The 27,408-nt window shown below is 41.1% G+C and overlaps 1 protein-coding gene across 1 annotated transcript in view; it reads left to right on the top strand.

Annotated features, from left to right (window-relative positions):
* The first annotated feature begins 10,901 nt into the window (after positions 1-10,901).
* LOC109874930 (cadherin-2) overlaps positions 10,902-27,408 on the top strand; it is a 106,026-nt gene continuing 89,519 nt past the window's right edge. Inside the window, exons 1-2 of the mRNA XM_031810258.1 lie at positions 10,902-11,151; positions 13,504-13,615. Coding sequence (XP_031666118.1) covers positions 11,095-11,151; positions 13,504-13,615 — 169 coding nt within the window. The 5' untranslated portion in view covers positions 10,902-11,094. The remainder of the gene's footprint in view (positions 11,152-13,503; positions 13,616-27,408) is intronic.

The following is a 27,408-nucleotide window of genomic DNA, read 5'->3' as shown; positions in this document are numbered from 1 at the left end:
GAAGGTGGGAATGGTCTGTGGACACTTAAGGGACGGGAATGACGAGTGTGTTTCATTTGGTGACCTCAGAGAGGACAGGAAACACATGACTATATCTCTGAATATGTACATTTCTCAATTATGGGGTTTGCATCTAATTCTTGTATAAAATGAATGAGTAAAGATTAAACTATTTGTGAAATTATATAATATGTTAAACCCTTAATGTGAAAGAATTGTGTTCCCTTTAAAGTTTAAATAAGTCATTGGCCCACCCCCATGAGCACAGACATGATCTAGCATCATAGAACAGCTCTTTTCTACTGTTACGAATAAAACCCACTCCTGAGGAAATCCTCTTCAGACCACGAGTACCGCGATGGGACACCGAGGGGGCACAGGTTGAGTTTAGACCACAAAAACCTCAGTTTAAGCTAAGGTTGTAATGGTTGATGAATTCCCAACCCTACCACGTGGAGCACTGTCTACACGGCTGGAAATGGCTAAACTCTGAGACCATCGATCCCGACAGAATAAGAGTAAATCTTAGATACTAATTACTAGCCTGCAGGTAGAAATTATGTCAACCTGGGATGCGAAGACCGACAACCACCAAAACATCTATTCTATAAGAACATTTCTGAATGGTACTCCATTCTAACCACGAAATACTTCAGGGAAGCAGAGAGAGAGAGACGCTTGGATTAATTTTCCAACAGAAGGACTGACGATTCCAACAGAGATCACGACAACACACTGGGCGTAAATATATATTGACTGTAATTATTCCAGAATGAGCAAGCGTTCATGTGCAAAGGATTAGCATTTCAATTAATATAATTATCAACTGTGTAGTGACTCCTTTTGTATTTCCTACCCTTTTAAGTCCACACCCACTTCCCTTTGTCCACCAAGCCGTCATATCGGCATAGCCCACTAGGGAACCTCCCCTATCATTTCCTTGAAACCATATCTACTGTGTTGTTTGTTTGTGCATTTCTGTGATTATTTAGTTAGTTAGTAAATAAATGATTAAGACAATTGATGTATGGATGATTCATAGTAATGGCTAGGTTCATGCAGATAACCAACAATGTACGATGTTTGGAATGAGACTAACGTGAGGTAAAGAATAATTTGTTAATTAGAAGACTAATTGATCAGATATTAAAATATCTGAAGAGTTATATTAGAAAAATTATAACTTTGTAATCTGAATATTTTCCTTGGTGCCCTGACTTCCTAGTTAATTACATTTACATGTTTAGTTTAATCACATAATAATAATTACAGAGAATTGATTTGATAAAATAACAGTCTTCACTTTAATGATGCCAAAGACACGATAACTGGTTGTGGCCTTGTCCCCATGGCTACTCCGGGGACTCACTCCACCAGCAAGCCTAGCCTAGCCTCCCTTCCTTCACCTACACCACCAAAGCTCAAAATAAGAGACCCTGAACAGAGGGTAAGCTACAGTTCAAACACCAACACCACCAACCCCCGGAGGTCTTTATGGTTATCTCTGAGTTGCTAATCACCCAGCTCTGTTGGTGTATGTGGGGCTAGCGAAAGCTAGCGAGAGTAGGCAGGCTGATGCAGTTCCAGCTCTCTGACACATTTAGGGTGTGCTGGAGAAGTAGAGCATAGAGAGTGCTGTTAGACGGCAGGGTTGGTATTTTTCTGCAGGGTCAGCAGAGGCTGGGGCCAAGCCAGCGTCATGGCGGATAAATCAATTAAACCCAATTAGACAGTGAGAAAAGCCAAGGTGAGAGGTAAATTAAATGGCAACAAAAAGCACAGATAGACTTAAAAGGATCCTCAACCCTTCTCCCTCTGAGGTAACTTTGTGAAAACACCTGAGATTGAATCAAACTTTTTTCAGGTTCACTAACACTAACACTAAAACACTATCCAGGACCTAGCGCTAGCGAGGTGTTGTCAATGATCTGCTAAATTGAGATATTGTGCTATAAAAAGCCCAACGCAGGTTTTGATGTTTCAGACTGCCATACAGTTCCTAGAGACAGCGTGGCTTGTGTTTTGTGTCACATGTGGGTGGAGAGGCACAGTGCAGTGAGTGCACAGAGAGCCCTCTGTTGTGTATGTGGGAGGTGTTTGTCAGTGTTCTGAATCATAATGGTGTGTAAGGTGTCACACGGTCACACCTCCATGCATTTTCATGTTTTGCCTACGGGAAATCAAGGGATAGGCGTTGTGAAAAATATATAATTTAGGCATCTATTTGATTCTAATTACCATTTTAGCTAAGATATAATGTGATGACATTCCTTTTGGGATAGTAATGTAGTACTGTGTCCACACTGAGCAGTGTGAAGCAATATGTTTCATGATCACCTTGTGAGCCGGCCAAATGAGGAAACCTTCGCTCCAAGCAACCTGCCACTAACATCTGTTGTGTTGGAAGCATATGCCTTTCTTCTTTATACCAGAGTTACATCTGAAACCAGGCTGCTTCACCCTTACATTATAAACCATGCACAAATTCACACAGGCACACACAAACAGCATGATCGTTACAAACTAAATATGATCATCATTTCGAAGACAAGATCATAACACTCCAGAATTTGAAATTGTGATTCTTGTTGTAAGTAATTAAGGTCTGTTGTACTAATTAGAGAGAGCAAAGACAAGTCAATATAGGTGCTTCGATGAATCGCTAAAGTGGTTGGATATTCCTTTCCCCGGTTGCACTTCAAAAAAGAGCACTGCAAAGAGCAACAATTCGCTATAAACACAGAGTATGATATGCAGATAATGACTTAGTTGTTTTGTAGCTCTGTTCTCAGCATACCCATAATTCAAGTGGAAAATATGAATGTGTTCTGAATTAATGAAAGAGAAACAGCATCTTAAGCATTATGTGATAACCTGCTGAGTAATTCATGAGCCATTTATAACGCTGTAATGCTTCAAATTGCAATTTAACAAAAAAATGTTTTAGTAAAAAGCTAAAACCTTGATAGAGCAAGGAAATAGAATAATTGACTGGATGGGGTAGTTTGACCGTGATCTAACTCCCTCACTAAATTGTGATCAAATCAACTGAATTATAATCAATAATCATGGTTTACATCCAATCTATTACTGCCAATCTAAATCCTAAACTCTGTCTCATAGGAAGCCCAGAGAGACAAATGCAGCCAGGCGGACATCTTGGATCCTCCCAGCAACCTGAATATGATATAAATCCATCATAGGGCTTCTGTTGCTCATACAGGCTGATGATCCCATCCTAAATCAGAGAGGCCAGACTGTCAAGGACTGACAGCCTGTCTCCTCACAGATCAATAGCGATAAGGGGAAATTGATTTCAAGCCCCGAGATCTGAGATAGGGGAGAGAACTGCTCAAGTTCCAGTCAGAGAGTGAGAGGTCCATAAGTATCATGCATATTTGAATGTCAAAGGGAATATTGACCCCTTGAAGTGATGATGATGGCTTGGTCAACATTGTTTATGCCTAATTAGAACTGTTGCGGAGAGTATCAGAGGGGACTAGATAAATACAGACCATGCATCACTTTGAAAGGGATGGCATTCCTATTGTATGCAAATGGTTTGGGACTGAGTCTGGGAGAGGAGGTGGATACTTCATTTAGATCCTCAAGAACTTCTCTGTTTGCACTGTCTTTAATCATTAATGCCCATTTGGAGTGGAGTGAGATGGAGAAGAAGATGGATGCTGGAATGGTGCTGAGGAGGAAACTGATTGGAGTTGGGTATTGATTAACCGTGACTAATAACACCTCCTTCCTCACAAGGGGTCTGTTATTTGTTTCTTCTGAACCCTTCTCCCTGAGTGGGGATGTGTAATTGTGTGTGAGTGTGTGTGTGCATTGTGCATGCATGTGTGTTTGTATGAATATAATTCAGTCAGAATCCCCTCCATTGGCATCATGCCAAAAGGATTAGTGTATGAATGAATAAATATGAATATTGCAATGATTTTTAAATGATTTCATTGAATTTACTTGGCTCTTCTATTTGACCTGCAGTGTGCTGGGAGATCATGGTCTGTGAAAAATACTTTCTGGTCTCACTCTCAGAACTCACAGCGAAATCCCAGAGCTATTTATCATTTTCTCATTCGGTGTTGAAGGAGAGAGAAAATAGAAACTTGTTCAAATGCTTCCCACTGCTCGTGTCGATTGTAGAGCACACTGTAGTGTAGAACACACTGTCAGAATAATCTGTCCACGCGGACACTTTGACAGAAAAGTACAGATTGAATTCCTCCAGGAGAAATTATTCATACTGAAATCCCACGGATGGTGATGGAATGAATGAATTAATGAATGAATAATCGAACAAGCATGTCAACAAACACTTTTCCTGCCACACACCACCAATAAAAACAATAGCTATTGCTTTTATCTTATCTCTTAAGGACAGGCCCTGCTCGCCCCTCTCCCTGAGTTTGCCACGGTCCATGGTCCTCGCTAGTCAGCCAATCAATCGCTATTACAGAGCCAGCTATAACTACAACCCCTCAATTAAGCCAGATGCTCACTCAGCCTAGGTCTGGCTGGTCTGTAGAAGACACAGGGAGACTACACACACACACACACACACACACACACACACACACATACACACACACACACACACACACATACACATACACACACACACACACATACACATGCACACACACACACACACACACACTACATGCCAGGGCCTGCAGAGTAACATCTTCCCATTGTTTGTGGACAAGGCGATGGCACTGCTCTGCTCTGTTGTGTTGACTCTTCCTCTCACAAGGATTATGATGAACCCCTCTGTGCTGAAACTAGATATGACGTACAGCAGGGAACAATATGGCTCTAAAATACTGTTTTGATTTTAAATGCAATTATCGGTTTAGCTCAGACGGCACTTTAGACCATCAAAACGAGCCAGGCCACAAATCCATCAAAACTAGGTTTAAATATGTTGGTGACTGAAACATATGTAATGGGGTGACATATGCTTGGGGAGAGAGATGGCGTGCAGTGATAGTGGTAAAAAAACATTTGAAAACCACTAAGACAGAATATACACACTACACAGCACAACTCTATTTGGGCCTATTGTTCAAATGGCATAAAAGATTGAAAGCAGCAGATTTGGCAGTAGAAACAAATAATCACATTGTTACTATTGTCCTCAGAAGCTCTATTGAATGCATAACAATTAAGCTTAAAAGCTGCTTTGAAAGCTAGGATGCTCCTCTCAGCTGACTCATTTGTTAAAGGGCAACCTTTGACACATCGGGGAATGCCATTGGCTAACTAATTAGCCAATGATAGAGAGGGGTCAAAATATGTGGTTTTAGTCTAAAGGGCTGACATTATGTTGAAGAGATCGGAACGCCATGGTTCCAGCACTTTAAGATAGCTATCCATTCAAAGTGATGGTCTGTTTATTACTAGTCTCGTCCACAATGCGGTAGCAATTAGCCTGGGGACTATGAGAACTACGTACAGTACAGTTCATAGTCTCTGTATCAACACACATATAGTCAGCATGAAGAAGAACAGAGGATTGTAAGGGTTATAAAGGTGCTGCTGACCTCTGCCATTTTCTCTCCCTTGGAGAGATCAAGGCCACCATGGTCCTGGAGGGAAGAGCTGTTGTGCAGAGTAATAGGCCTGGAGTCAAGGGCTCCCCCCCAGGCTACCAGCCCCCACCAGAATGTCCTGGCCCCAGCCACCGGACACCTGCCCTTATAGGAGTCAACAGTGTCAGCAACATGGGCCACATGCATCATACATTCACCTTACAGCTGGCCTGAGAGCAGTGTTATTTCTCTTCACCCGTACACCTCTACATAAACACTCATTTTACAGCTGACCTGAGAGCATTGCTATAATCTCTTTACCCATACACCTCTACATAAACACTCACCTTACAGCTGGCCTGAGAGCAGGGCTATTTCTCTTTACCCAGCATCCTCTACATAAACACTTATTCTCTAGCCTCCCTCTATACAACTCCTCTTCTGGCCTTATCTACTCTACACATCCAAGTTTGTGTAAGTATGATATGGGAAGAGACTATTCTGATTCGGAGTAATGATATTCCACTTCAGGCTGCATGCGGTTTTATATCATGTTGTTTTCATAAAAAGGCAGCCCACAGGAGAAATATGCTGCGTACACAGTTCTCATGGGCGCAGAGTGGCTTTATGAAATATGAATCTTGATATAGCTTGATTGAATGCTCTGAGTCATAATTGGATTCCCCCTCGTTCTCCCCTCCCCTCTCCTCCCCCTTGTCTCCCCCCTGACAGAAGATAACCGCGACAGCGTTAATCAAAGAGAGGGAGCGTTTTGATCCCACTCTCAATTAGATTAGATTACATAAACTGAAGCAATTTGCAGAAAATGCAATACGAATTATCAACAGGTCATTCAACTTGATCTCTAACCCAATTTAGACATTGCACAGTGTAATTCTATTTCCTTTGGATATACTTGAGTTAAATTTCAAATACATTTTACAGTACGTTTCTCCATTACAGTGTAGTAGATTGAATTGAATTGAACTATCGAAGTTGGAATTGTTTGATTACATGTGGATTGGGTGTTGGTAAGTAGAATTGAATGCAAAGGGAAGCCAAAAGTGTAATGATCAATTAACACAAAAGTACCTTACAGTGGATTGTAAGCATCTGTTAAAACAAATATGCAACCCAAACTCTCACTGAGTATGCTTAAACCTGAGCCAGTCATAGGTGATAGTACCATCTGTTTGCTCAGGATTACTGGTACTGGGGAATCTCTAGTGATGTGGGTGAGAGGGAGTTAGCAAGTCAACACTGTTAGCATCAACAAACTAATTCCTCATTTGTTTTAACACACCAATATCCAGAGAGACACTATTTTTCTTTACAATGGATTGTGTATTGGGGACTCACACACACAGTAAGTCAAAACCAAGAGCCAACCAAAAGCCAAAAGGCAACCATTGGACATGTATAGCCTATGCACATAGTGTTTATTGAATGGAGTAGACATGCTTTGGAAGAAAATAGGAAGGAAAACTCTAGATCATTTTTTTCTACAAGTCAAATGCTATTGCACAGTCATAGGCTACACACAATCCTTATTTAACCTTTATCTTAATCATCTAACTAAATCTCAAAAGCACAGTAAAGATGATTATAGATTTGAACTTATGCCAACCTGTATGATATGAGGAAACATCTGGACGGTCTTCCGTCTGCTGATGTCTGCTGCCTGTTGGGAACTTGAAAGAGCATTATGCATCCCATGTTTTATTAAGAGAACATGAAAGCTGATTTACATCCATCCCTGAAGATGAGTCAACAGACTGTCACACAGAAAGGGATTCTAATGAATCACATCAGACTTATTAAGTTAAACTAAATTGACTCAGCTTTCTGTAGATATTACTCACGAATGGACCAAAGAAAAAGACATGGTTGGGCGATATTTTCCCCAGGTAGGCCTCAAGATACTTAACATATCAATTACTAGCTTACTAAAAACATGATTTATTGAAACTGTTTGCGTTTTGTGAATGTAGCAGTGGTTCTTCACTATATTTTGATTGTTAATTAGTGGAAGAGAAAAGTGTGTGGTCGCAAGCGCATTCATTTGGCGCCAGACATTTGTTTGGCTCAACACTATATACAGTATTACTGTTTCGACTCATTTTATTATTAAATGTTTACTACTAAAACTGGTCACGGTAAACAATTAAATGGACATTTTAAAAGAAATGTGAATGATTTATTTGTTTTCCCTCGCACTTGAAGAGGGGTTTGTTTGTTCACATGCGTGCAAGCGTCAAAAAAGGAAGCACGTTCAATAGGTCAAGTTTTTACCATAGAGATCCTATTAAATTAAGTATTATAAAATGGGTGGTTCAAGTCCTGAATGCTGATTGGCTGAAAGCCGTGGTATATCAGACCGTATATATCACGGGTTTGACAAAACATTTATTTGTACTGCTCTAATTATGTTGGTAACCAGTTTGTAACAGCATAAAGGCATCTCGGTGGTTTGTGGGATATGGTACTTAGCCGTGGTTTAGTGGCTATATACCACACTCCCTCAGGTCTTATTGCTTAATTCTAATTATATGATTTTAACAGTCTTGTGGTTGGTAACCACAATTAACCTTTCAAATATGTTTCAAATATTACTGAAGGCATTTTTCATCACCTTGATTGAAAAGGGTGCATATATGGTAAGTACTGTATGTAGGCTGTGTTTATTGCCTGAAGACTTATAGGCCTATATGGTTATTCATGCATTTTTGTATGGTGATTGACCATTTGGGTATAATTATGGGCAACATTTTTTGGAACTTTTTTGTTGCCACCCGTGAGATTAAATGTCATTCCTGTTCATCTGTTATGTTGTACTTTTATCAAATGTTAAGGTTGAACACTGGCAATTTAGTAGCTCCAATGAGGGTTACAAAAGTGTGTGAATACCTTGTAGGCCTATGCAAATCCCAATATTAGGATAGATGCCAACTAGTTACAATATTTAACATTAAAAAATAATTAAGGAACAAATATATTTACTAACTTAACATGAACAGGAATGAAATGTACTCACAGGTGGCCATAAATACATATCTAAAAGCCATACCCCTAATAGGCCAACTCTCCTGACCATAATCTAAGGATTACATTAAAAAGACCCAGCAGCTGCGTCAACCCAGGATGAAAGTGAAATAAACTAACCCATGAATAACATATTGAGTTATTCACGCAACCCAACGGGCTAGGTCAAAATAACCCAGCATGTGTTCTGTCCAATATTGTCCCAGTGCTGGGTTACCAAAGAACTCAAATCGGGTTGTTTTTAGCCCCCCATTTTATAGAGTGTAACATTAAGGGAACCTAAAGATAAATAATCCACTTTTGTAGAGATTAAAATGTTTATCTTGTAACTGCTTCTTCTGAGGACGAAGGAGAGGACCAAAGCGCAGCGTGGTTAGTGTTCGTCTTATTTAATAAAGACCATAAACTTGAACAATACAAAATACAAAACAACAAATGTCAATAAACCGAAACAGTTCTGTTGGTTCAGACACACGAAGACAGACGACAACCACCCACAAAACCAACACAAAACAAGCTACCTAAATATGGTTCCCAATCAGAGACAATGAGTAACACCTGCCTCTGATTGAGAACCATATCAGGCCAAACATAGAAATGGGAAAACTAGACACACAACATAGGATGCCCACTCAGCTCACGTCCTGACCAACACTAAAACAAAGAAAACACAAAATAATTTTTTTTTAAATGTGCAATATGCAGAAATTGCTTCACCATTTCCTAGTTGCTAAAATTCTAATAGTTTAAATAATTTCATTTTATGTAACAAAACAAGCCATCTACTGTACAGTGTAGAGTATCCTTGTACAATCTAAACAGTTGTGAAATATATTTTCAATAAACCAAAATATTGTATTTTCAACTGTTTGAAGCTGGTGTACAAAACCGGAAGTAAAAGACACAAAAAAGAAAATTAAGCAAGGGATCCATAGAAATAGTGCACGTACAACAGACTTCTTAGACTTGCAATCAATGGGAATGACAGATCTATAAATCACATTTCTACGTGAATTTGGTTAGGTCAACCAAAAAGTTACATATTGCAGCTTTAATAAAGCAGTCAAAATGTAGGTACATTTTAATAAGGTGAGCAACTAAACATTTTTCAATTCTAGACGTTTATGTCCCTTCTTGGTGTGTTTGCCTAACCATGACCATCATCCACATAGCTATCCCACTGAAAACAATTCAACATCTATTTTTATTGATATGAAGTGGAAACAATGTTGATTCAACCAGTGTGTACCCAGTGGGATTTATTTTTATTTTTACAAACTTTGTTTTTTTCTGTCAGCAATTAGACATTTTACTTATCATTGAGGCTGTTATTTACATACCCTTCAAAAATAATTAACCCTGCATTAATCAGAAATTAATTGACACTTAATATTCTTGCGCATAAGGTAAAGTTGCCCCAAATTACCCTAATATCTGTGTCTGCCTCCACACACTGCAACTTCCACCACAATAGCCCCTCAGGTTGAGAGGTGTCACGTTTGATTTGCATTGAGGCTGTTATTTGCATACCCTTAAATGTAATTAAAAGTAATTAACCTTAATTATCACTTAATATTCTTTCATATAAGGTGAAATGTAAGATAACCAATTTGCTGTGACCCATATAGATCCATCCCTATCTATCAATACACTTCTAGCAGGTTGGAGACACCCTTCATTGATCCATGATTGGCAGCTAAATAGTAAGATTAGGAATCAGAAACATTTTATAGACTCTTATACATTTCATTGCAATTGCAGTAAAATATGAAATCAGGTCTAGGTAGGAAAGTATGGCAATATTTAATCAGTGTTTTATAGGGGTCTGTTTACTGTTCAGCAGGTGCCAAAATTATTTCTTATTTTTTTGTCAGATAGGCATAGATGGAAGACTAAACCTGATAAATATTCAATTGCCTATGATTAATGTAGAGCATAATCATCCTCAGTAGAAACCCAAGTGTGTCATTCATTTGGATAAAGCTCAAAATAATAATTCATTCATAGGCCTAATGTAAAAATAATGCAAGATTAAGGGCATGTATTTAAATCTCCCAGCCTGAGCTTCCCCTAACATTTTCAGGCAGCGAGAGGAGGGCAGCAGACTGTCGATAAAATACATAAAGTGCTTTTCAACAGATTGTATGTTTGTTTTTAGATTGGAGAAGGAGGAGTTTCGAGACGACGGAGTCTCAAGGAGCCACATTGTGTTTAGTGAACTTGGCGAATTGACCAGTAGGGAGAGACAGTGAGAGATCCTGGCACAGCGACAGGGTATTTTCTGTTGGAGGGACTGTATGCATGGGAGGGAGTAGCAGCCTCAGTACCAGGCGGTGATCTCAGATCGGAGCGGAGAGTGGATAGGGGAGGCTGCTACATGCTGCTGCCGCTGCCGCCTTTGTTGTAAGCAGGGAACGTTTCGTTTCACCACTACATCCAGACTGCAGCAGATATACGGATATTTATCACGCATTGAAAGGGAAAATACATAACAAACGGCATATCAATGTACTTATACGAGGGCAGGGGACTGCTTCTGTTCACGCTCTTGGCCGCTTTGCAGGTAATGTGTCTCCGGAACGGTTTTGTTGTTCTAGGACAGTTCTAGGACTATTGCTTTCTTTCTGTGACGATGCTGCTGCTGTGATCTGACGGGTTACGTGCCTGGTTGTCCGTTATAGCTTGCCTCCAAAAAGACTACATGGTCATTTTTGGGATGGATGCTCGTTATAATGCATCCAGTATTGGGAACTTGGATATGTGATGCGTCAACAAATAATGCCAAGATGTAGTAAATTGATGTTGCGTGAAGATCAACCCTGGTTTGCTTGGAGCAGAAAGCACTACAGTAGTCTATTTGAAGGATGGGATGCTTGGCCATTTAAAAAGCTTCGCTTGTTCAAAATATGTTATTGTGTTGACTACAATGTATCCCTCTCTAGTACCATATTCGCTTGCTTTCGAAATTCATGAAAATAAATCTAGCCCGCATAATCTATTATAAACATAGTCATATCTATTACGGTATAATGAACGTGGTTTATTAGTCCATATGGGCCTCAAGAAATACAATGTTTCTTCTTGAAGTATTTTTTGTTGTTGAACTTGCTAAAATGCTATACTTGCATGTTTGTTGGCTACATTTGTAACCTTTTCACGAGCCAGCATGATATGGTTAGTAAGTTGCTGCTGTCTATTGATGCAGGCTATGGGTTACAAAAGCCTATTATTATTTCTTCCTAACGGACACGGAATGAGCCTCGAGGCAATGGCCCTTTACGTATTTTAATTAGGCTATCAGTGCAAACAACAGTTACGGTGCACTTATGTTGAGTTTCTCTAGGTTAGTGCAATCCAGAGACTCTGCCAGAGACTATGCTATGTTCGTTTTTAATTTCCTAACTACAACATCGTCTTGACCTCAGCTGCTTATAGTGCCTCGGCAGAGTGTAAAGTAGGTTACCAAAGTAGCCTAGTCCAACCTTGTACTTATCACATTTTATTGTTCATTCTGAATATTATAGTTTCATCAAAATTATGTATCTTTTAATAAGTAATTTAGGCCTGACTTAGCCTACTTGAGCTGTAAAATAAAAATTAAGGACTTTTTACATTTAAATTGCCAAAATGTTTAAATAATTAAAGCTGTAATATGAGAGACAGTCTAATGAAATGTAGACCCATTTATTCATTTAAAAAACGATCTATGCTGTTCTATGCATGGTGGTGTGCTCTGTCAATTGATGATGTAGTGTGCTAGAAAGCCAGGCATACACCTCCCCCCGCCCCTCCCCCAGCATATTCGATTTCAATTCCGCTGATGTTGAATGGCAAGTGGCATGGATACTCTCAATTCTTGTTTTCCGTGGAACTCTTCTTGTTTCACATTATTTTGTTGTCCGGTTTGGCCCTTCTAAATAAATAGTATTAAGTGTATTTAGGGATGTGGGATCATATGCTCGTTTTATTTTGTTTTTTGATAGTTTTTGATCAATTTGATGCCCATTATGTGGTAGGCTAGTAATAGATGATGTGTTATGTTATAATAGACGACGCACACTTGATGAGATAATTGTCAAACTCTAGATCTATCTAATGTCTAATTTGTGTTCAATTGAATTTGTTCCATGAATGTTTGTATTTTGTTTTGGAAATAAGATAAATACAGACAGATAATAATTTATTATGTAACAAATGGCAGAATATAACTTATCGGATTCAACATCAGACCATTGTGATTAAATCAGAGATAGAGTTGGGGGAGATGAAGAGGGATGATGATGGGGAGGCGATGAAGAGGGATGAAGATGGGGGAGATGAAGAGGGAGGATGATGCGGGGAGATGAAGAGGGATGATGATGGGGGAGATGAAGAGGGATGATGATGGGGAGGCGATGAAGAGGGATGATGATGGGGGAGATAAAGAGGGATGATGATTTAGTGTTTTGTTTGAGTAGACACAGGAATTCACACAGACAGATGCTTTCACCCCTACAGTTTAGTAGGAGTGTTAGGAATTGTAGCCTAGCCCTACTGTTCCTGAACTTCAAAGCATCCCGTTTACTCAGATCAGAGTAGTGATAAGGGGGACCAGCCAGCAGTGAGCCATAGACCCAACATAGAGCCATAACCTGGGCCTGGTCTGGGCCCCTCTCTATCTCCTCAAAGAGACAAATGTGGCCTGTTCTTGCCTAGCCATGCTCATTGGCTAATGGTTAACCCTTTTGGCCTCATTATCCTAATTGCAGTCCTTGCTATAAAAACAACAGGTGCATTTGTATGACTATGGAGGGAGATAGAGTGGAGGGTTCAGAACGTGACCAGGAGTTTTTGGGGTAGTCGAAAGTGCATTTTAGAGGGGGGTGATTTGTGATTCTGAATCATTCTAACCCCCTTCTCTCTCCTACCCCCTCAGATTGCAACAGAGGGCAGGGGCACCCCTCCTCTGTGTCGGCCTGGCTTCTCTGAAGATATGTATGTTGCAGAGATTCCAGAGAGTGCAGAGAAAGGACAGGCCCTTTTCAATGGTAAGTCCTGGTTTGAATAGATTTGTTTTCCATTACACTCTTCACTGCCTGTTTGTAGTATGTTTGTGCACATGTGCTTAAGTGTTTGTGTGTGTGTGTTTCAAGTTTGAATGTCACATGCACAAGTACAGTGAAATGCCTTACTTAGATTGTGGTGTTGTGTGTGTGTGTGTGTGTGTGTGTGTGTGTGTGTGTGTGTGTGCCTGTACTGTGTTTCATTCAATACATGTAGTATGTTGAGTGCGGTCGTGGGTAACAACAAACATCAAACATATTTAACAATTAGCGTTGCTGTTATGTGGGCCTAAAACCCCATGTTGTTTGGCTTGTAAACAATGAAATGTCAATCAGGATAAATGTAGCCCTACTTCTAATAATTTGCTTACATAGGCCTTTTTTGAACAACAGAGTTCAATCATTTTCTCTCTCCGGTCTTAGCACAGTGTTGCTGAAAAACCAATGCTTAAACAGTAGGACAATGTGTTCCAGCTTACTTACTTAAAAAAAAAAAATTTGACCTCTGAATTTAAAGAATTAAAAAAATGTAAAACCATTTTAAATGAGATTACTTTATACAGTACCCCTCATAGAAAATCCATAAACTTGAAGTCTTGGAAAGTTTCAAAGATGGAGACCCACTGCAATTTTCTTCTGAATAGGAAATGAAAAACCAAACCCCTCTACTTGTTTTTAAATGGAACCATGGCAGTTGTAATTCAAAAGGTGAACACATTGGATGCACTTGGGTGCAAAGCACAGTCATGGAATAGAAATTGTACTTATATCTTCTATGTCTGTTTCTGTATGTCAAACACCATTCATTATGACACATAAGCTAACCCACACAGATCAAATGGTCAAAGCTTTTATATGTTGTGTACTAATCGCGGACATATGCAATAATTATTATGCAAGTAAATTATTATGTTGCTTTCACAGTCATTAAATCATTATTTCTGCCATGTTAGCCTTAAACAGGTTCAAGGAAATGTGTAATAATTGCAAGTACAGTTGAAGTCGGAAGTTTACATACATTTAGGTTGGAGTCATTAAAACTAGTTTTTCAACCACTCCACAAAATTCTTGTTCACAAACTATAGTTTTGGCAAGTCGGTTAGGACTTCTACTTTGTGCATGACACAAGTCATTTTTCCAACAATTGATTACAGACAGATTACTTCACTTATAATTCACTGTATCACATTTCCAGTGGGTCAGAAGTTTACATACACTAAGTTGATTGTGCCTTTAAACAGATTGGAAATTCCCAAAAATGATGTCATGGCTTTAGAAGCTTCTGATAGGCTAATTGACATAATTTGAGTCAATAGGAGGTGTACCTGTGTATGTATTTCAAGGCCTATCTTCAAATGCAGTGCCTATTTGCTTGACATCATGGGGAAATCAAAAGAAATCAGCCAAGACCCCAGAAAAAAAATTGTAGACCTCCACAAGTCTGGTTCAAATGCCTGAAGGTACTACGTTCATCTGTACAAACAATAGTATGCAAGTATAAACACCATGGGACCAAGCAGCCATCATACCACTCAGGAAGGAGACTCGTTATGTCTAATAGATATGAATGTACTTTGGTGCGAAAAGTGCAAGTCAATCCCAGAACAACAGCAAAGGACCTCGTGAAGATGTTGGAGGAAACAGGTACAACAGTATCTATATCCACAGTTAAACTAGTCCTATATCGACATAACCCGAAAGGACACTCAGCAGGAAGAAGCCACTGCTTCAAAGCCGCCATAAAAAAAGCCAGACTACGGTTTGCTACACATGGAGATAAAGATCGTACTTTTTGGAGAAATGTCCTCTGGTCTGATGAAACAAAAATATTACTGTTTGGCCATAATGACCATCATTATGTTTGGAGGAAAAAGGGGGGGGCTTGCAAGCCAAAGAACCCCATCCCAACCTTGAAGCACAGGGGTGGCAGCATCATGCTGTGGGGGTGCTTTGCTGCAGGAGGGACTTAGACTTAGATGGGACTTGGGACTTAGGAGGGACTTAGATGGCATCATGAGGTAGGAAAAATATGTGGATATATGGAAGCTACATCTCAAGACATTAGTCAGGAAGTTAAAGCTTGGTCGAAAATGGGTCTTCCAAATTGGCAATGACCCCAAGCATACTTCCAAAGTTGTGGCAAAATGGCTTAAGGACAACAAAGTCAAGGTATTGGAGTGGCCATCAGAAAGCCCTAACCTCAATCCTATAGAAAATGTGTGGGCTGAACTGAAAAAGCGTGTGCGAGCAAGGAGGCCTACAAACCTGACTCAGTTACACCAGCTCTGTCAAGCTTGTGGAAGGCTACCCAAAACTTTTGACCCATGTTGAACAATTTAAAGGCAATGCTACCAAATACTAATTGAGTTTATGTACACTTCTGACCCACTGGGAATGTGATGAAAGAAATAAAAGCTGAAATAAATTGTTCTCTCTACTATTATTTTGACATTTCACATTCTGAAAATAAAGTGGTGATCCTAACTGGCCTAAGACAGGGAATTTTTACTAGGGTTAAATGTCAGGAATTGTGAAAAACTGAGTTTAAATGTATTTGGCTAAGGTATATGTAAACTTCTGACTTCAACTGTACATAGCAGAAACATAAAGGAAAGAAGTGGTCAGTGGCCATGCTGTTTTATAATCCTAACCCCTCTCAATGGCTGTCATTTCCTTTCAGCACAGCTTCAGTATCACAGTTGTGTTTGTACAGTATCTGCTCTGTTGGAAATCCAACATCGAAAAGCACACCTTGCTACATCTGACTATGCTTTTATCTGTTTCATTTGTATCTGTTTCTTTTTGCTTCTATGCCATATCCCTCAGAAAAACAAGACAAAATCAATGTAATGTTTTGTTTTTAATTATTATAATGATACTGACCCGCAACATGATTGGAAACAGTAATTACAATGTATCATGGAAAACATGACCAATTAATTGCTTTTTTGCGGTTAACTACTCCCTAAGTAAAAGTGCTGCCACACAAACAAATATCACACGATTACAGTCACCAATAGCACCTCTGAACAGTGCTGAGACTGAAGTCGTCAGTTCGGCTGGTGCCTAGCAAAGTGAACCATATGAGTGTGCTCGCATACTGCCTTAATTTTTGGGGAAAGAAGTGGCAATAGTGCTGTTTGCCCATTTTGAGATGCTGTTGCCAGCATACACTTCCTCAAAATAGTCAGAATTAATCTAAGCTAACTCAAGAAATATGTAATTAATTTTGATGTTTTTGCCAGGGAGATCTTAGTTGCGCAATTTTGCATCTGATTAGGATGTTTGGTGCAGTATTTCTCAAGTGAAAAAAATGTGCACAAGGACGAGTCGTTTCTTGTTGAATGACAACAGGTACTTAATTGAAGAATCCCTACTGTTGACTAATCGCAGACGAGAGGGCATAGACTTCGACTACCGACTTCGACTTGCCTCTGAAAAAATGTAGTCTGCCCAAACAGTCGAAAAAACCCTTGCCAAAGTCCAAAACAAACAAAAAAGTCACAAAATGTCATCATAATATATGCACAAACTGTTCTGAACTGTTTCGCCTGGGAAGCATGCGGACAAGTGGAGGCTGGTGGGAGGAGCTATAGGAGGATGGGCTTATTGTAATGGCTGGAATGGGATAAACAAAACGGACTCAAACATGTGGTTTCTATATATTTGCTACCGTACCATTGATTCCATTCCAGTCATTACAATGAGCCCGTCCTCCTATAGCTCCTCCCACCAGCCTCCTTTGTTGCGGACGCCTTGAGAGTGACTGCCAATAATAAAAGAGGAATATACCACCAATGTGCCATCCCAGGGATTTGGGCCTTGAGGTCATCTGAACCAGAAACTAGCTCCAGTTGTGTTGGATTTCACAGTGTGTTCTAAAAAGTCACAGTCAGCTGAGAGTGTGAGTCAGAAGAGACTGGGAGGGCGAGAAGGAAGGAGAGAGGAGGAGAGAAGAGCGAGAGATAAAAAGAGAGAAAGGGAAAGAAGGAGAGTAATGGAGTGGTGGTTGGAATGGAAAGAGAGAGCTTCCTTATACCTGCTCTACAGCTCAACCTCCAGTTTGATCCTCCAGGTGATGGATTTCCCTCTCAGTTGAATTGTGGATGGGCCGTGACCAGGGGTAATCAGGTCCCCTTTTGTCTGCCCCCCTTCTCCCCTCCCCTCACCTTCCTCTCTCCTCTTCTCTTTCTTTACCCTCCCTCACCTCCTCTCTCCTCTGCTCTTTCTTTTCCCTCCCTTCCCCTAGCCCTCAGCCCTCTATGGGGAGAGAGGTTCTCGGACAGGGAGGGAGAGAGGCACAGCACCCCTATGTCATTGTAATGCGTTGGCCTGGTGCTGGGGCTGCATGGGGCTCAGTAGCTCAGTGGCGTGGGATGATGCTAATGAAAGCTCCAGTCTCTAATGAAAGGCTCCTGTGGCATGTTTTGAAAGACAAAGCTCCCACGGTGTGGAGGGAGTGTTAAGCCCCCCCTCCTGTTTTCTAACTCCACTTTCACCATGCTGCTTGTGAATATTGTTTTTACCAGGAGGCAGGGAAACAAGGGCTTTTTGAGAGGCTCCTAGCCACAAGAGGTGTAGTGTGGAGACTAACGCCATGACACCTTTGTGTTTTTTTCTTTCAGTGAGAATGTCTGCCTCCTGTGCATTTAATTACTTTTCTTAATTGCATCCTTAGGCCCTAAATAATGAATGAATGAAGACTGACTGAATCTAGTTGCAGTCATTCGCCTCAACCATACCTGAGTGTTCATGCTCATTGTAACAGAAAATCCTTCCTTGTTATATCAGAAATAATCTAGCAGCCTCCTTGTAATATGCATGGACCTGTCCTCCTTTAGAAAAGCTATTAGAGAGTATAGTTATACTAAGCTCTCTCTGTAGAGCTGGAATAGATTCCTTCTTCCAAGTTAGGTAGGAGTATCGTTGTGAATATGACTGTAACCCTATCAGTATACAATACTAGGTAACGGTAATACGATCACTTTGTTCTTGCGGCAGTTGACCCTGTGGTGAGTGGAGACAATAGGAGCCTACCCTACTGTCTCTGAAGGTGATTAATTTCACTAATTGATTTACAGAATACACACCCTGAGTAGATCTGGGAGAACATCAGCATTCACATGCACATTTTTTTGGAATGAATAACAAAACCCAAAGTTTTCTAGGCCCAAAACACATTTGGCTCTGCTTGGGTATTCTCTATAATGGCAATTCCTCCACAATAAGCAGAAGTAATTGTTTAATTATAAAGACGTAATTATTTGTTAGGTGATGCAGATCCAGAGATTACCTATTGGTTGGCCCTGGCGAATGCTCCATCGGTTTTCAATGGAATTGTTCAGGTGGCTCTGAACAAAGTTCATTAGCAGGGCAGTGGAGGGGAAAGTGAGGGAGGACAATTATTTTGCTATGGGGCCTCCTCTCCTATGTATCCGATGATGTGGAAAAGAGGATTTTAGCTCTTTGTTTGTGAACGTAAAGCCCACAGGCTCAGGCGGTTTCCCACTGTCGGCCCCAAGGGCCTCTCGTGACCTTGTCTTTAAGCATCCCTATTTGTTTAGGGCTGGCTGATACCGAGTCCCTGAGTGGAGGCCTATATATCTACTCCCACTCACTACACTCATCACCATTCACTAACACAGCTAAGCTAAGACTGTGTCACCACCAGTGAGTATTCCTATAGAAAGGACATTTTAACATTCATGTCGTGTTCATTTCCTGTTTGATCAAAATGACTCATCTGATGAAATCAGCAGGTAAAATGGCCGGTATGGCTGGCGATGGTAGTGTGGACTGGGTCTTGGGGCTGCTGGTTAATGGGTTAATGGAGAATTGGCTATAGAGAGCTGACATGTATTGTCCTGCCTTTCAGACTAGGGGGCTTTTTAAGCAGGATTGTAAAGTGAGTCAGTAACAGCAGCATTATTCAGCAGAGTCTTTCCTCTCCAAAACTGGGTTAATTAAAAAGCCCAAAAGCCTAATTGAACTTAATACATACTCCTCTCACAAGCAGCCACCCTACATACTCCTCTCACAAGCAGCCACCCTACATACTCCTCTCACAAGCAGCCACCCTACATACTCCTCTCACAAGCAGCCACCCTACATACTCCTCTCACAAGCAGCCACCCTGCATACTCCTCTCACAAGCAGCCACCCTACATACTCCTCTCACAAGCAGCCACCCTGCATACTCCTCTCACAAGCAGCCACCCTACATACTCCTCTCACAAGCAGCCACCCTACATACTCCTCTCACAAGCAGCCACCCTGCATACTCCTCTCACAAGCAGCCACCCTGCATACTCCTCTCACAAGCAGCCACCCTACATACTCCTCTCACAAGCAGCCACCCTACATACTCCTCTCACAAGCAGCCACCCTGCATACTCCTCTCACAAGCAGCCACCCTACATACTCCTCTCACAAGCAGCCACCCTACATACTCCTCTCACAAGCAGCCACCCTGCATACTCCTCTCACAAGCAGCCACCCTACATACTCCTCTCACAAGCAGCCACCCTACATACTCCTCTCACAAGCAGCCACCCTACATACTCCTCTCACAAGCAGCCACCCTGCATACTCCTCTCACAAGCAGCCACCCTACATACTCCTCTCACAAGCAGCCACCCTACATACTCCTCTCACAAGCAGCCACCCTGCATACTCCTCTCACAAGCAGCCACCCTACATACTCCTCTCACAAGCAGCCACCCTACATACTCCTCTCACAAGCAGCCACCCTACATACTCCTCTCACAAGCAGCCACCCTGCCTCCCCAACCCCCCACCACCTACTTTCAATCTTTTTCTTTATTCCACACTCCCCAAGCTCTTTAGTTTCAGATGTTTTCGCCAATTAAGTGTGCTGGGCTGATGGAAGGCAACTGTGGTTACAGTCTTCTTCAACCTCAGTTCAAGTGCTTTTAACGCCAGTGTGTCGACCGTGTCCACTGAGCTCTCTGTATCTGGCTCCACTGACTGGGGGTTCAAACCCTGAGCCGTCCTGGGGAGACACAGTTGACCGATTTCACTATATGGTTTAAACAAGCGGTGAGAGAGGGAGAGAGAGATAGAGAGAGACTTTGTGTGTACAACATCGGCTCTTTTTTCTGTCTAATGAAATGTACGGTATAGACCTGGGCATAAGAAATCACAACACTTTCCATGACTTTGTTTTTTAGTGTAGTTACCTTTCCCTGCTCTGTTTGATTAATACAAACCTCTTGAACCCACAGAGAATCAGACCCTTTTGACAAAAATAAAATATTGTGAGAAAAATAAATAATACACATTTTTTCTGGCTTTTTATGTTTTATTGGGGGGGGGGGGGGCTCCATTTGTATGGTGTTGTTGTTCTGGTTCTCTGCACTTTGTCAAGGATCCTGATGACCCCTGGTATAGAGTACAGCTGGGGCAGCTCTCTGAAGTGCTTGAGAGGCCCGTGTGTTTGGTGAGACGTGATCCTGGTCAACTCCGTCCTGTAAATTGGGGCCGGTGCTCAACCTCTTACAGCTCCAGGAAGGAGGAGGTGGTGCTTCTCTGTGTGTGTGTGTGTGCCTGTACTGTGGGGGGGGGGGGGGGGGAGCTCACACTGAATGGAGAGACCAGCCAATGGAGGTTGTGACCCTCAACGGGGTGGCCCCATGTGCACGACACCTCTCATGGCATGCTGTCCTGACTTGCCAAAATTAACATCTATCACTGGAAAATGGAGAGTCGGAGCATTCAGAGGGAGCACCGGTCGGTTGGATCTCTATGGATGTTTCCATCATCCTCCATACGATACATGACAAATGGTAATGAATTAACGTGACTATCACAACGAAGTCAAAGGCATCTGCATTAGTTATGAGAGGCTGCCTGCGGAACACTGGAACACTAAGGGAATGTGATTCTCTTCTAATTGATGAACGCCCAATAGGCCCCCATAAATATATAATCAATTATAACAAAGATACATAAGTTCAGGGGGTGGGATGATCAGAAAACACATTCCTTTTGTAAATAATGTGTATCTGAGGGTTAGCCTGAGTTAGTGTCATGGCACAGCACATCATGGTCATAGATAAGACAATGTGTAATAGCCTCGTGCAATGAAGGCTCTCACTGGCTATCTTGCTGCAGATGAGGTTGTGTAGCAAAGCACTGTCTGAAGCACTGATGTCTGTGCCAATCCTGAATTATTCAATAGTCAAACAAGGCTGCCTTAATATTCTAATCCCTTGGTGAGATGAGAACCATAAATACAGAAGAGACATCATCCTTCAGTCAGATGCGAAGAGGAGAGGAACAGGGGCTAGGAACAGCAGGACAACCAGCCCTTTATTTTCTTTTTCATTACAAGGATTGCATGTTACACAAATTCCTCCATCTCTGTTTTTTAAAGTCCGACATCAAGTGCAACCCCACGACCGCACCTCTCTCCCCATCTCATTTGATGGGGGTTCTAAATTCCAATCCCCCGCTTCCCTTGTTTTAAGCCGATGCAGCACTTCTCTCTGGGTGATCCTGTTTGCAGCACCAGTCCATTGCTCTCCTTCTCATTCCCCCCTTCTCAGTTTTCCCGCACCAAGCGGATCAATAGATCCAGGGTCTTTGTTTGGCCTGATCAATATGTTGTAATGAAGGCTGTGCTCCAATTCCCAGCTAAAGCATGGAAGAATCAGCTTTATTTTCTATTGTTATGAGAACCTATACATTTTCATCACCTGCCCGCCTGTGTTGGTTTTGCCCCATGCCACGCCACCATGGCCTAGATAACCGCCACATATTGTGTCGGTTGATTGGATCTCAGTGGTATTACAGTTCCTTCAGAAAGTATTCATACCCCTTGACTTATTTTACATTTTGTTGAGTTACAGCCTGAATTCAACATGGAATAAATAGATTTTACACACAATACCCCATAATGACAAAGTGAAATCCTGTTTTTACAGAAATATCTCATTTACATAAGTATTCACACCCATGAGTCAATACATGTTAGAATCACCTTTGGCAGCGATTACAGCTGTCTTGCTGGTTAAGTCTCTAAGAGCTTTGCACACCTGGATTGTACAATATTTGACCATTATTATTTTCTAAATTCTTCAAGCTCTCTCAAGTCTTGCTATAGATTTTCAAGCAGATTTAGGTAAAAAACTGTAACTCGGTCACTCAGGAGCATTCACTGTCTTCTGGTAAGCAACTCCAATGTAGATTTTGCCTTGTGTTTTAGGTTATTGTCCTGCTGTCAGCTACAAATGTCTGGTGGAAAGCAGACTGATTCAGTTTTTCCTCTAGGATTTTGCCTGTGCTTAGCTCCATTCCGTTAATTTTTTATCCTGAAGAACTCCCCAGCCTTTAACGATTACAAGCATACACATAACATGATGCAGCCACCACCATGCTTGAAAATATGGAGAGTGGTACTCAGTAATGTGTTGTATTGGATTTGCCCCAAACATAACACTTTGTATTCAGGACAAGTGTGAATTGCTTTATCACATTTCTTGCAGTATACATTTTTTATTTGGTATTTTGGTATTTTATTCAGGATCCCCATTAGGTGTTGCAAAAGCAGCAGCTACTCTTCCTGGGGTCCATGCAAAACATGAAACATGACATAATACAGAACATTAATAGACAAGAACTGCACAAGGACAGAACTACATCAAAAAAACAAAACACAAAAAGGCACACGTATCCTACATATCAATACCAATACAAAAAGACAAACTATTAGGTCAAATAGGGGAGAGGCATTGTGTCGTGAGGCGTTGCTTTATCTGTTTTTTTAAACCAGGTTTGCTGTTAATTTGAGCAATGTGAGATGGAACGTAGTTCCATACAATAATGGCTCTATATAAAACTGTATGCTTTCTTGAATTTGGGGACTGTGAAAAGACCCCTGGAGGCATTTCTGGTGGGGTAAATGTGTGTGTCAGAGCAGTGTGAAAGTTGACTATGCAACAATTTGCGATTTTTCAACACATTAATGTTTCTTATAAAAAGAAGAAGTGATGCAGTCAGTCTCTCCTCAACTCTTAGCCAAGAGAGACTGGCATGCATAGTATTTATATCAGCCCTCTGATTACAATGAAGATCAAGATGTGCCGCTCTGTTTTGGGCCAGCTGCAGCTTAACTAGATCTTTGCTCGCAACACGTTAGTGCCTTGTTGCAAAGAGGATGCATGTTTTGGAATATTTGTATTCTTTACAGACGTCCTTCTTTTCGCTCTGTCAATTAGGTTAGTATTGTGGAGTAACTCCAATGTTTTGGATCCATCCTCAGTTTTCTCCTATCACAGCCATTAAACTCTGTAACTGTTTTAAAGTCACCATTGTCACGGTGAAATCCCTGAGTGGTTTCCTTACTCTCCAGAAACTGTGTTAGGAAGGATGCCTGTTTTTTTGTAGTGACTGTGTTAATTGATACACCATCCAAAGTGTAATTAATAACTTCACCATGCTTCACCATGCTTTTTAATTTTTTTACCCATCTTCCAATAAGTGCCCTTCTTTGTGAGGCATTGGAAAACTCCCTGGTCTTTGTGGATGAATTGTGTTTGAAATTCACTGCTCGACTGACGGACCTTACAGAGATGAGGTAGTTGTTCAAAAATCATGTTAAACACTATTATTGCAACTTATTATGTGACTTATTAAGCACATTTTTACTCCTAAGCTTATTAAGGCTTGCCATTAACAAAGAGGTTGAATAGTTATTGACTAAATATATTTCAGCATTTCATTTTTTTATTAATTTGATGTTTTTGTTTGTTAAATACAGTACCAGTCAAAGGTTTTGACACACCTACTCATTCAAGGGTTTTTATTTATTTTTGCTATTTTCTACATTGTAGAATAGTAGTGAATACCTCAAAACTATGAAATAACACATATGGAAAAATGTAGTAACCAAAAAAGGGTTAAAAAAAAATCTAAATGTTTTTTATATTCTTCAAAGTGGCCAACCTTTGCCTTGATGACAGCTTTGCACACTCTTAGTATTCTGTCAACCAGCTTCACCTGGAATGCTTTTCCAACAGTCTTGAAGGAGTTCCCACATATGCTGGGCACTTGTTGGCTGCTTTTCCTTCAATGTGCCGTCCAACTCATCCCAAACCATCTCAATTGAGTGTGCCTTGAATTCTAAATAAATAACTGACAGTGTCACCAGCAAAGCACCCCCACACCATCACACCTCCTCCTCCATGCTTCACGGTGGGAACCACTCATGCGGAAATCATCCGTTCACCTACCCCGTGTCTCACAAAGACACAGCGGTTGGAACCAACAATCTCATCAGACCAAAGGAAAGATTTCCACGGGTCTAATTTCCATTGCTCATGTTTCTAGGCTCAAGCAAGTCTCTTCTTATTACTGTTGTACTTTAGTTGCAGAAATTCGACCATGAAGGCCTGATTCACACAGTCTCCTCTGAACAGTTGATGTTGAGATGTGTCTTTATTTGGCCTGCAATTTCTGAGTCTGGTAACTTTAATGAACTTATCCTCTGCAGCAGAGGTAACTCTGGGTCTCTGGCGGTCCTCATGGGAGCCAGTTTCATAATAGCGCTTGATGGTTTTTGCGACTGCACTTGAAGAATCTTTCAAAGTTCTTGAAAATGTCCATATCGACTGACCTTCATTTGTTAAAGTAATGATGGACTGTTGTTTCTCTTCTACAAATTCACTTTTAACAAGGCACACCTGTTAATTGAAATGCATTCCAGGTGACTACCTCATGAAGCTGGTTTAGAGAATGCCAATAGTGTGCAAAGCTGTTATCAAGGCAAAGGGTGGCTACTTTGAAGAATCTCAAATCTAAAGTATATGTACTTATTTTGTTAAAACATGATTCCGTATGTGTTATTCTGCAATGTATAAAATAGTAAAGATAAAGGAAAACCCTTGAATGACTAGGTGTGTCCAAACCTGTGACTGTTGCTGTAATTCCACTTTAGTATTATGGGGTATTGCGTGTAGGTCAGTGACAGAAACATTTAAATTGAATCCATACTAAATTCAGTCTGCAACACAACAAAATGTGGAAAAAGTCAAGGGGTGTGAAAACTTTATATGGCTTCAATACCTCCGACCTGTCATGCAATTTTTCCTTTAGTAGTCTAGCAGTTTGAGGTGGGGTCTGAGAACACTTTATACTGATTCTTTTACGTGATCCGGCTCCATTGCATTCCAAAGGCCATATCATAACCATGAAATAGTAATGTTGTTAACGTTTTAAAGCAAGTGCACCCGTCTGCAGCTAATTTGCACAGGGGTGGGGAGGCTGGCGCTGCCTTTTAAGGCTATGATGCTCGGCGGTGTGACTGGAGAGTACATATTTTATTTATGGCTGACCTTTTTTCTCTCCAGCGCCTCCTTATCGAACAGGTAGTCTGCTCAGTCTTTCCACACTTTTTGGGAGCAGACAGGGACTTGAATGCAGATAAAGGTATTTTTATATGGAGGGTGGTTGGTGGAGGGTTGACATTGGCCCACGCTAACCCTTTAGTCTGGCTCACTTTTCACTACACAGCGCTCCTGCTCATATCGCTCATATCAGCCGCTAGCCCTGTCTCCTGTTAGACTGTGTGACACTGACATTGGGCAGCAGTTAAGGTGCCTCTCCATTGTGCCTGTGTGTGTGTCAGGGTGAGTGTGTGGGTGTTTGTCCTTGGCATATAATTAGCCTGTTCGCTCACCCCAGACAGTCCTGAGAGCCAGTGGGTCTCCTCTCCCTCTCCACCAGTCAGAGGAGAATTCCGGAAACCACAGCTGTTGCGAAAGGACTTGCCTTATCGTTAGTCACATGACCTACCTATCGTTCAAATATCTCAACTGACATTCAGCAGCATTCAATATGCTTTCTATAAGGGTTAACGTCATAGGCCTAGATGCGGTTATTTGAGTGTCGTTTCTAACTACATTTTCAAATAATAATTGTGTTGAATGTGTATCCATGGGGATTGGATATGAAAACAAAGGTTTCATACAATAGGTGCATGGGTCCATCCTCAGTCATTTGAAGGTTATGTGCTTTTATTGATTATTTGCTTCTGAATCACACCTGGGCCCCTCCAGCCATGAACCACTCTGGCTTGGGTTTCTGAAATTGATGTGTGTGCTTCAATTTAAAAGACTGTCAAAGATTTTTTTTCTTAAACAATCCTTTCCTGTAAGCACTCTGTCATGAGGTGAGGTGTGACTGAGGAGACTGGGAATGGTTCCTGTGCATGGTGGTTTTGACTCTAATTCAGATGTTTGAGTTTGATTTAACATGAAATACATCTGGAAAGTGCAGAACATGACCCTTCTATGTAATGAGGTCAGGTATAAATGGCTGTATTGACCTCGATTTCCGCATAATATGCTTCCGTATATGTAGCTTGGCAGACAACAGATCAACACAGTGGAGTGAAATGTTTATTTTATTAAAGGACCGACAGGCTTGTGGTTTTCACTAGTTTGTTTTCTCTCCGGGAGGCAGGCAACTTTAGTTTGGGCAGCAGCACAGCGAACAACTCCATATCTCTTCTGCTAGATTCTAGCCCCGCTTACAGTGTTGACCCAGCCGTCGATTGAGTAGTGTAAGAATCATAGTTTTATTGTGTCCCATTCGTTCACTCCCTCTCTCTGTGTTGTGCAGTTGTTTTTCTCATTATGCTGCTAGCTAGCTGAGTGTGTGGAGGCTAGCCCTCATGTTTTCCACTGTATCTTACCATTCATGCATCGCTAAGCAAAAAAAGACAAAAAGAACAAATATTAATCGTACCACAGGAATTC

The sequence above is a fragment of the Oncorhynchus kisutch genome, linkage group LG30 (genome assembly GCF_002021735.2).
Source record: "Oncorhynchus kisutch isolate 150728-3 linkage group LG30, Okis_V2, whole genome shotgun sequence".
Classification (NCBI taxonomy): Eukaryota; Metazoa; Chordata; class Actinopteri; order Salmoniformes; family Salmonidae; genus Oncorhynchus; species Oncorhynchus kisutch.
The sequence above is the reverse complement of the archived record's forward strand: the minus strand, read 5'-3'. Positions and strand labels throughout refer to the sequence as shown.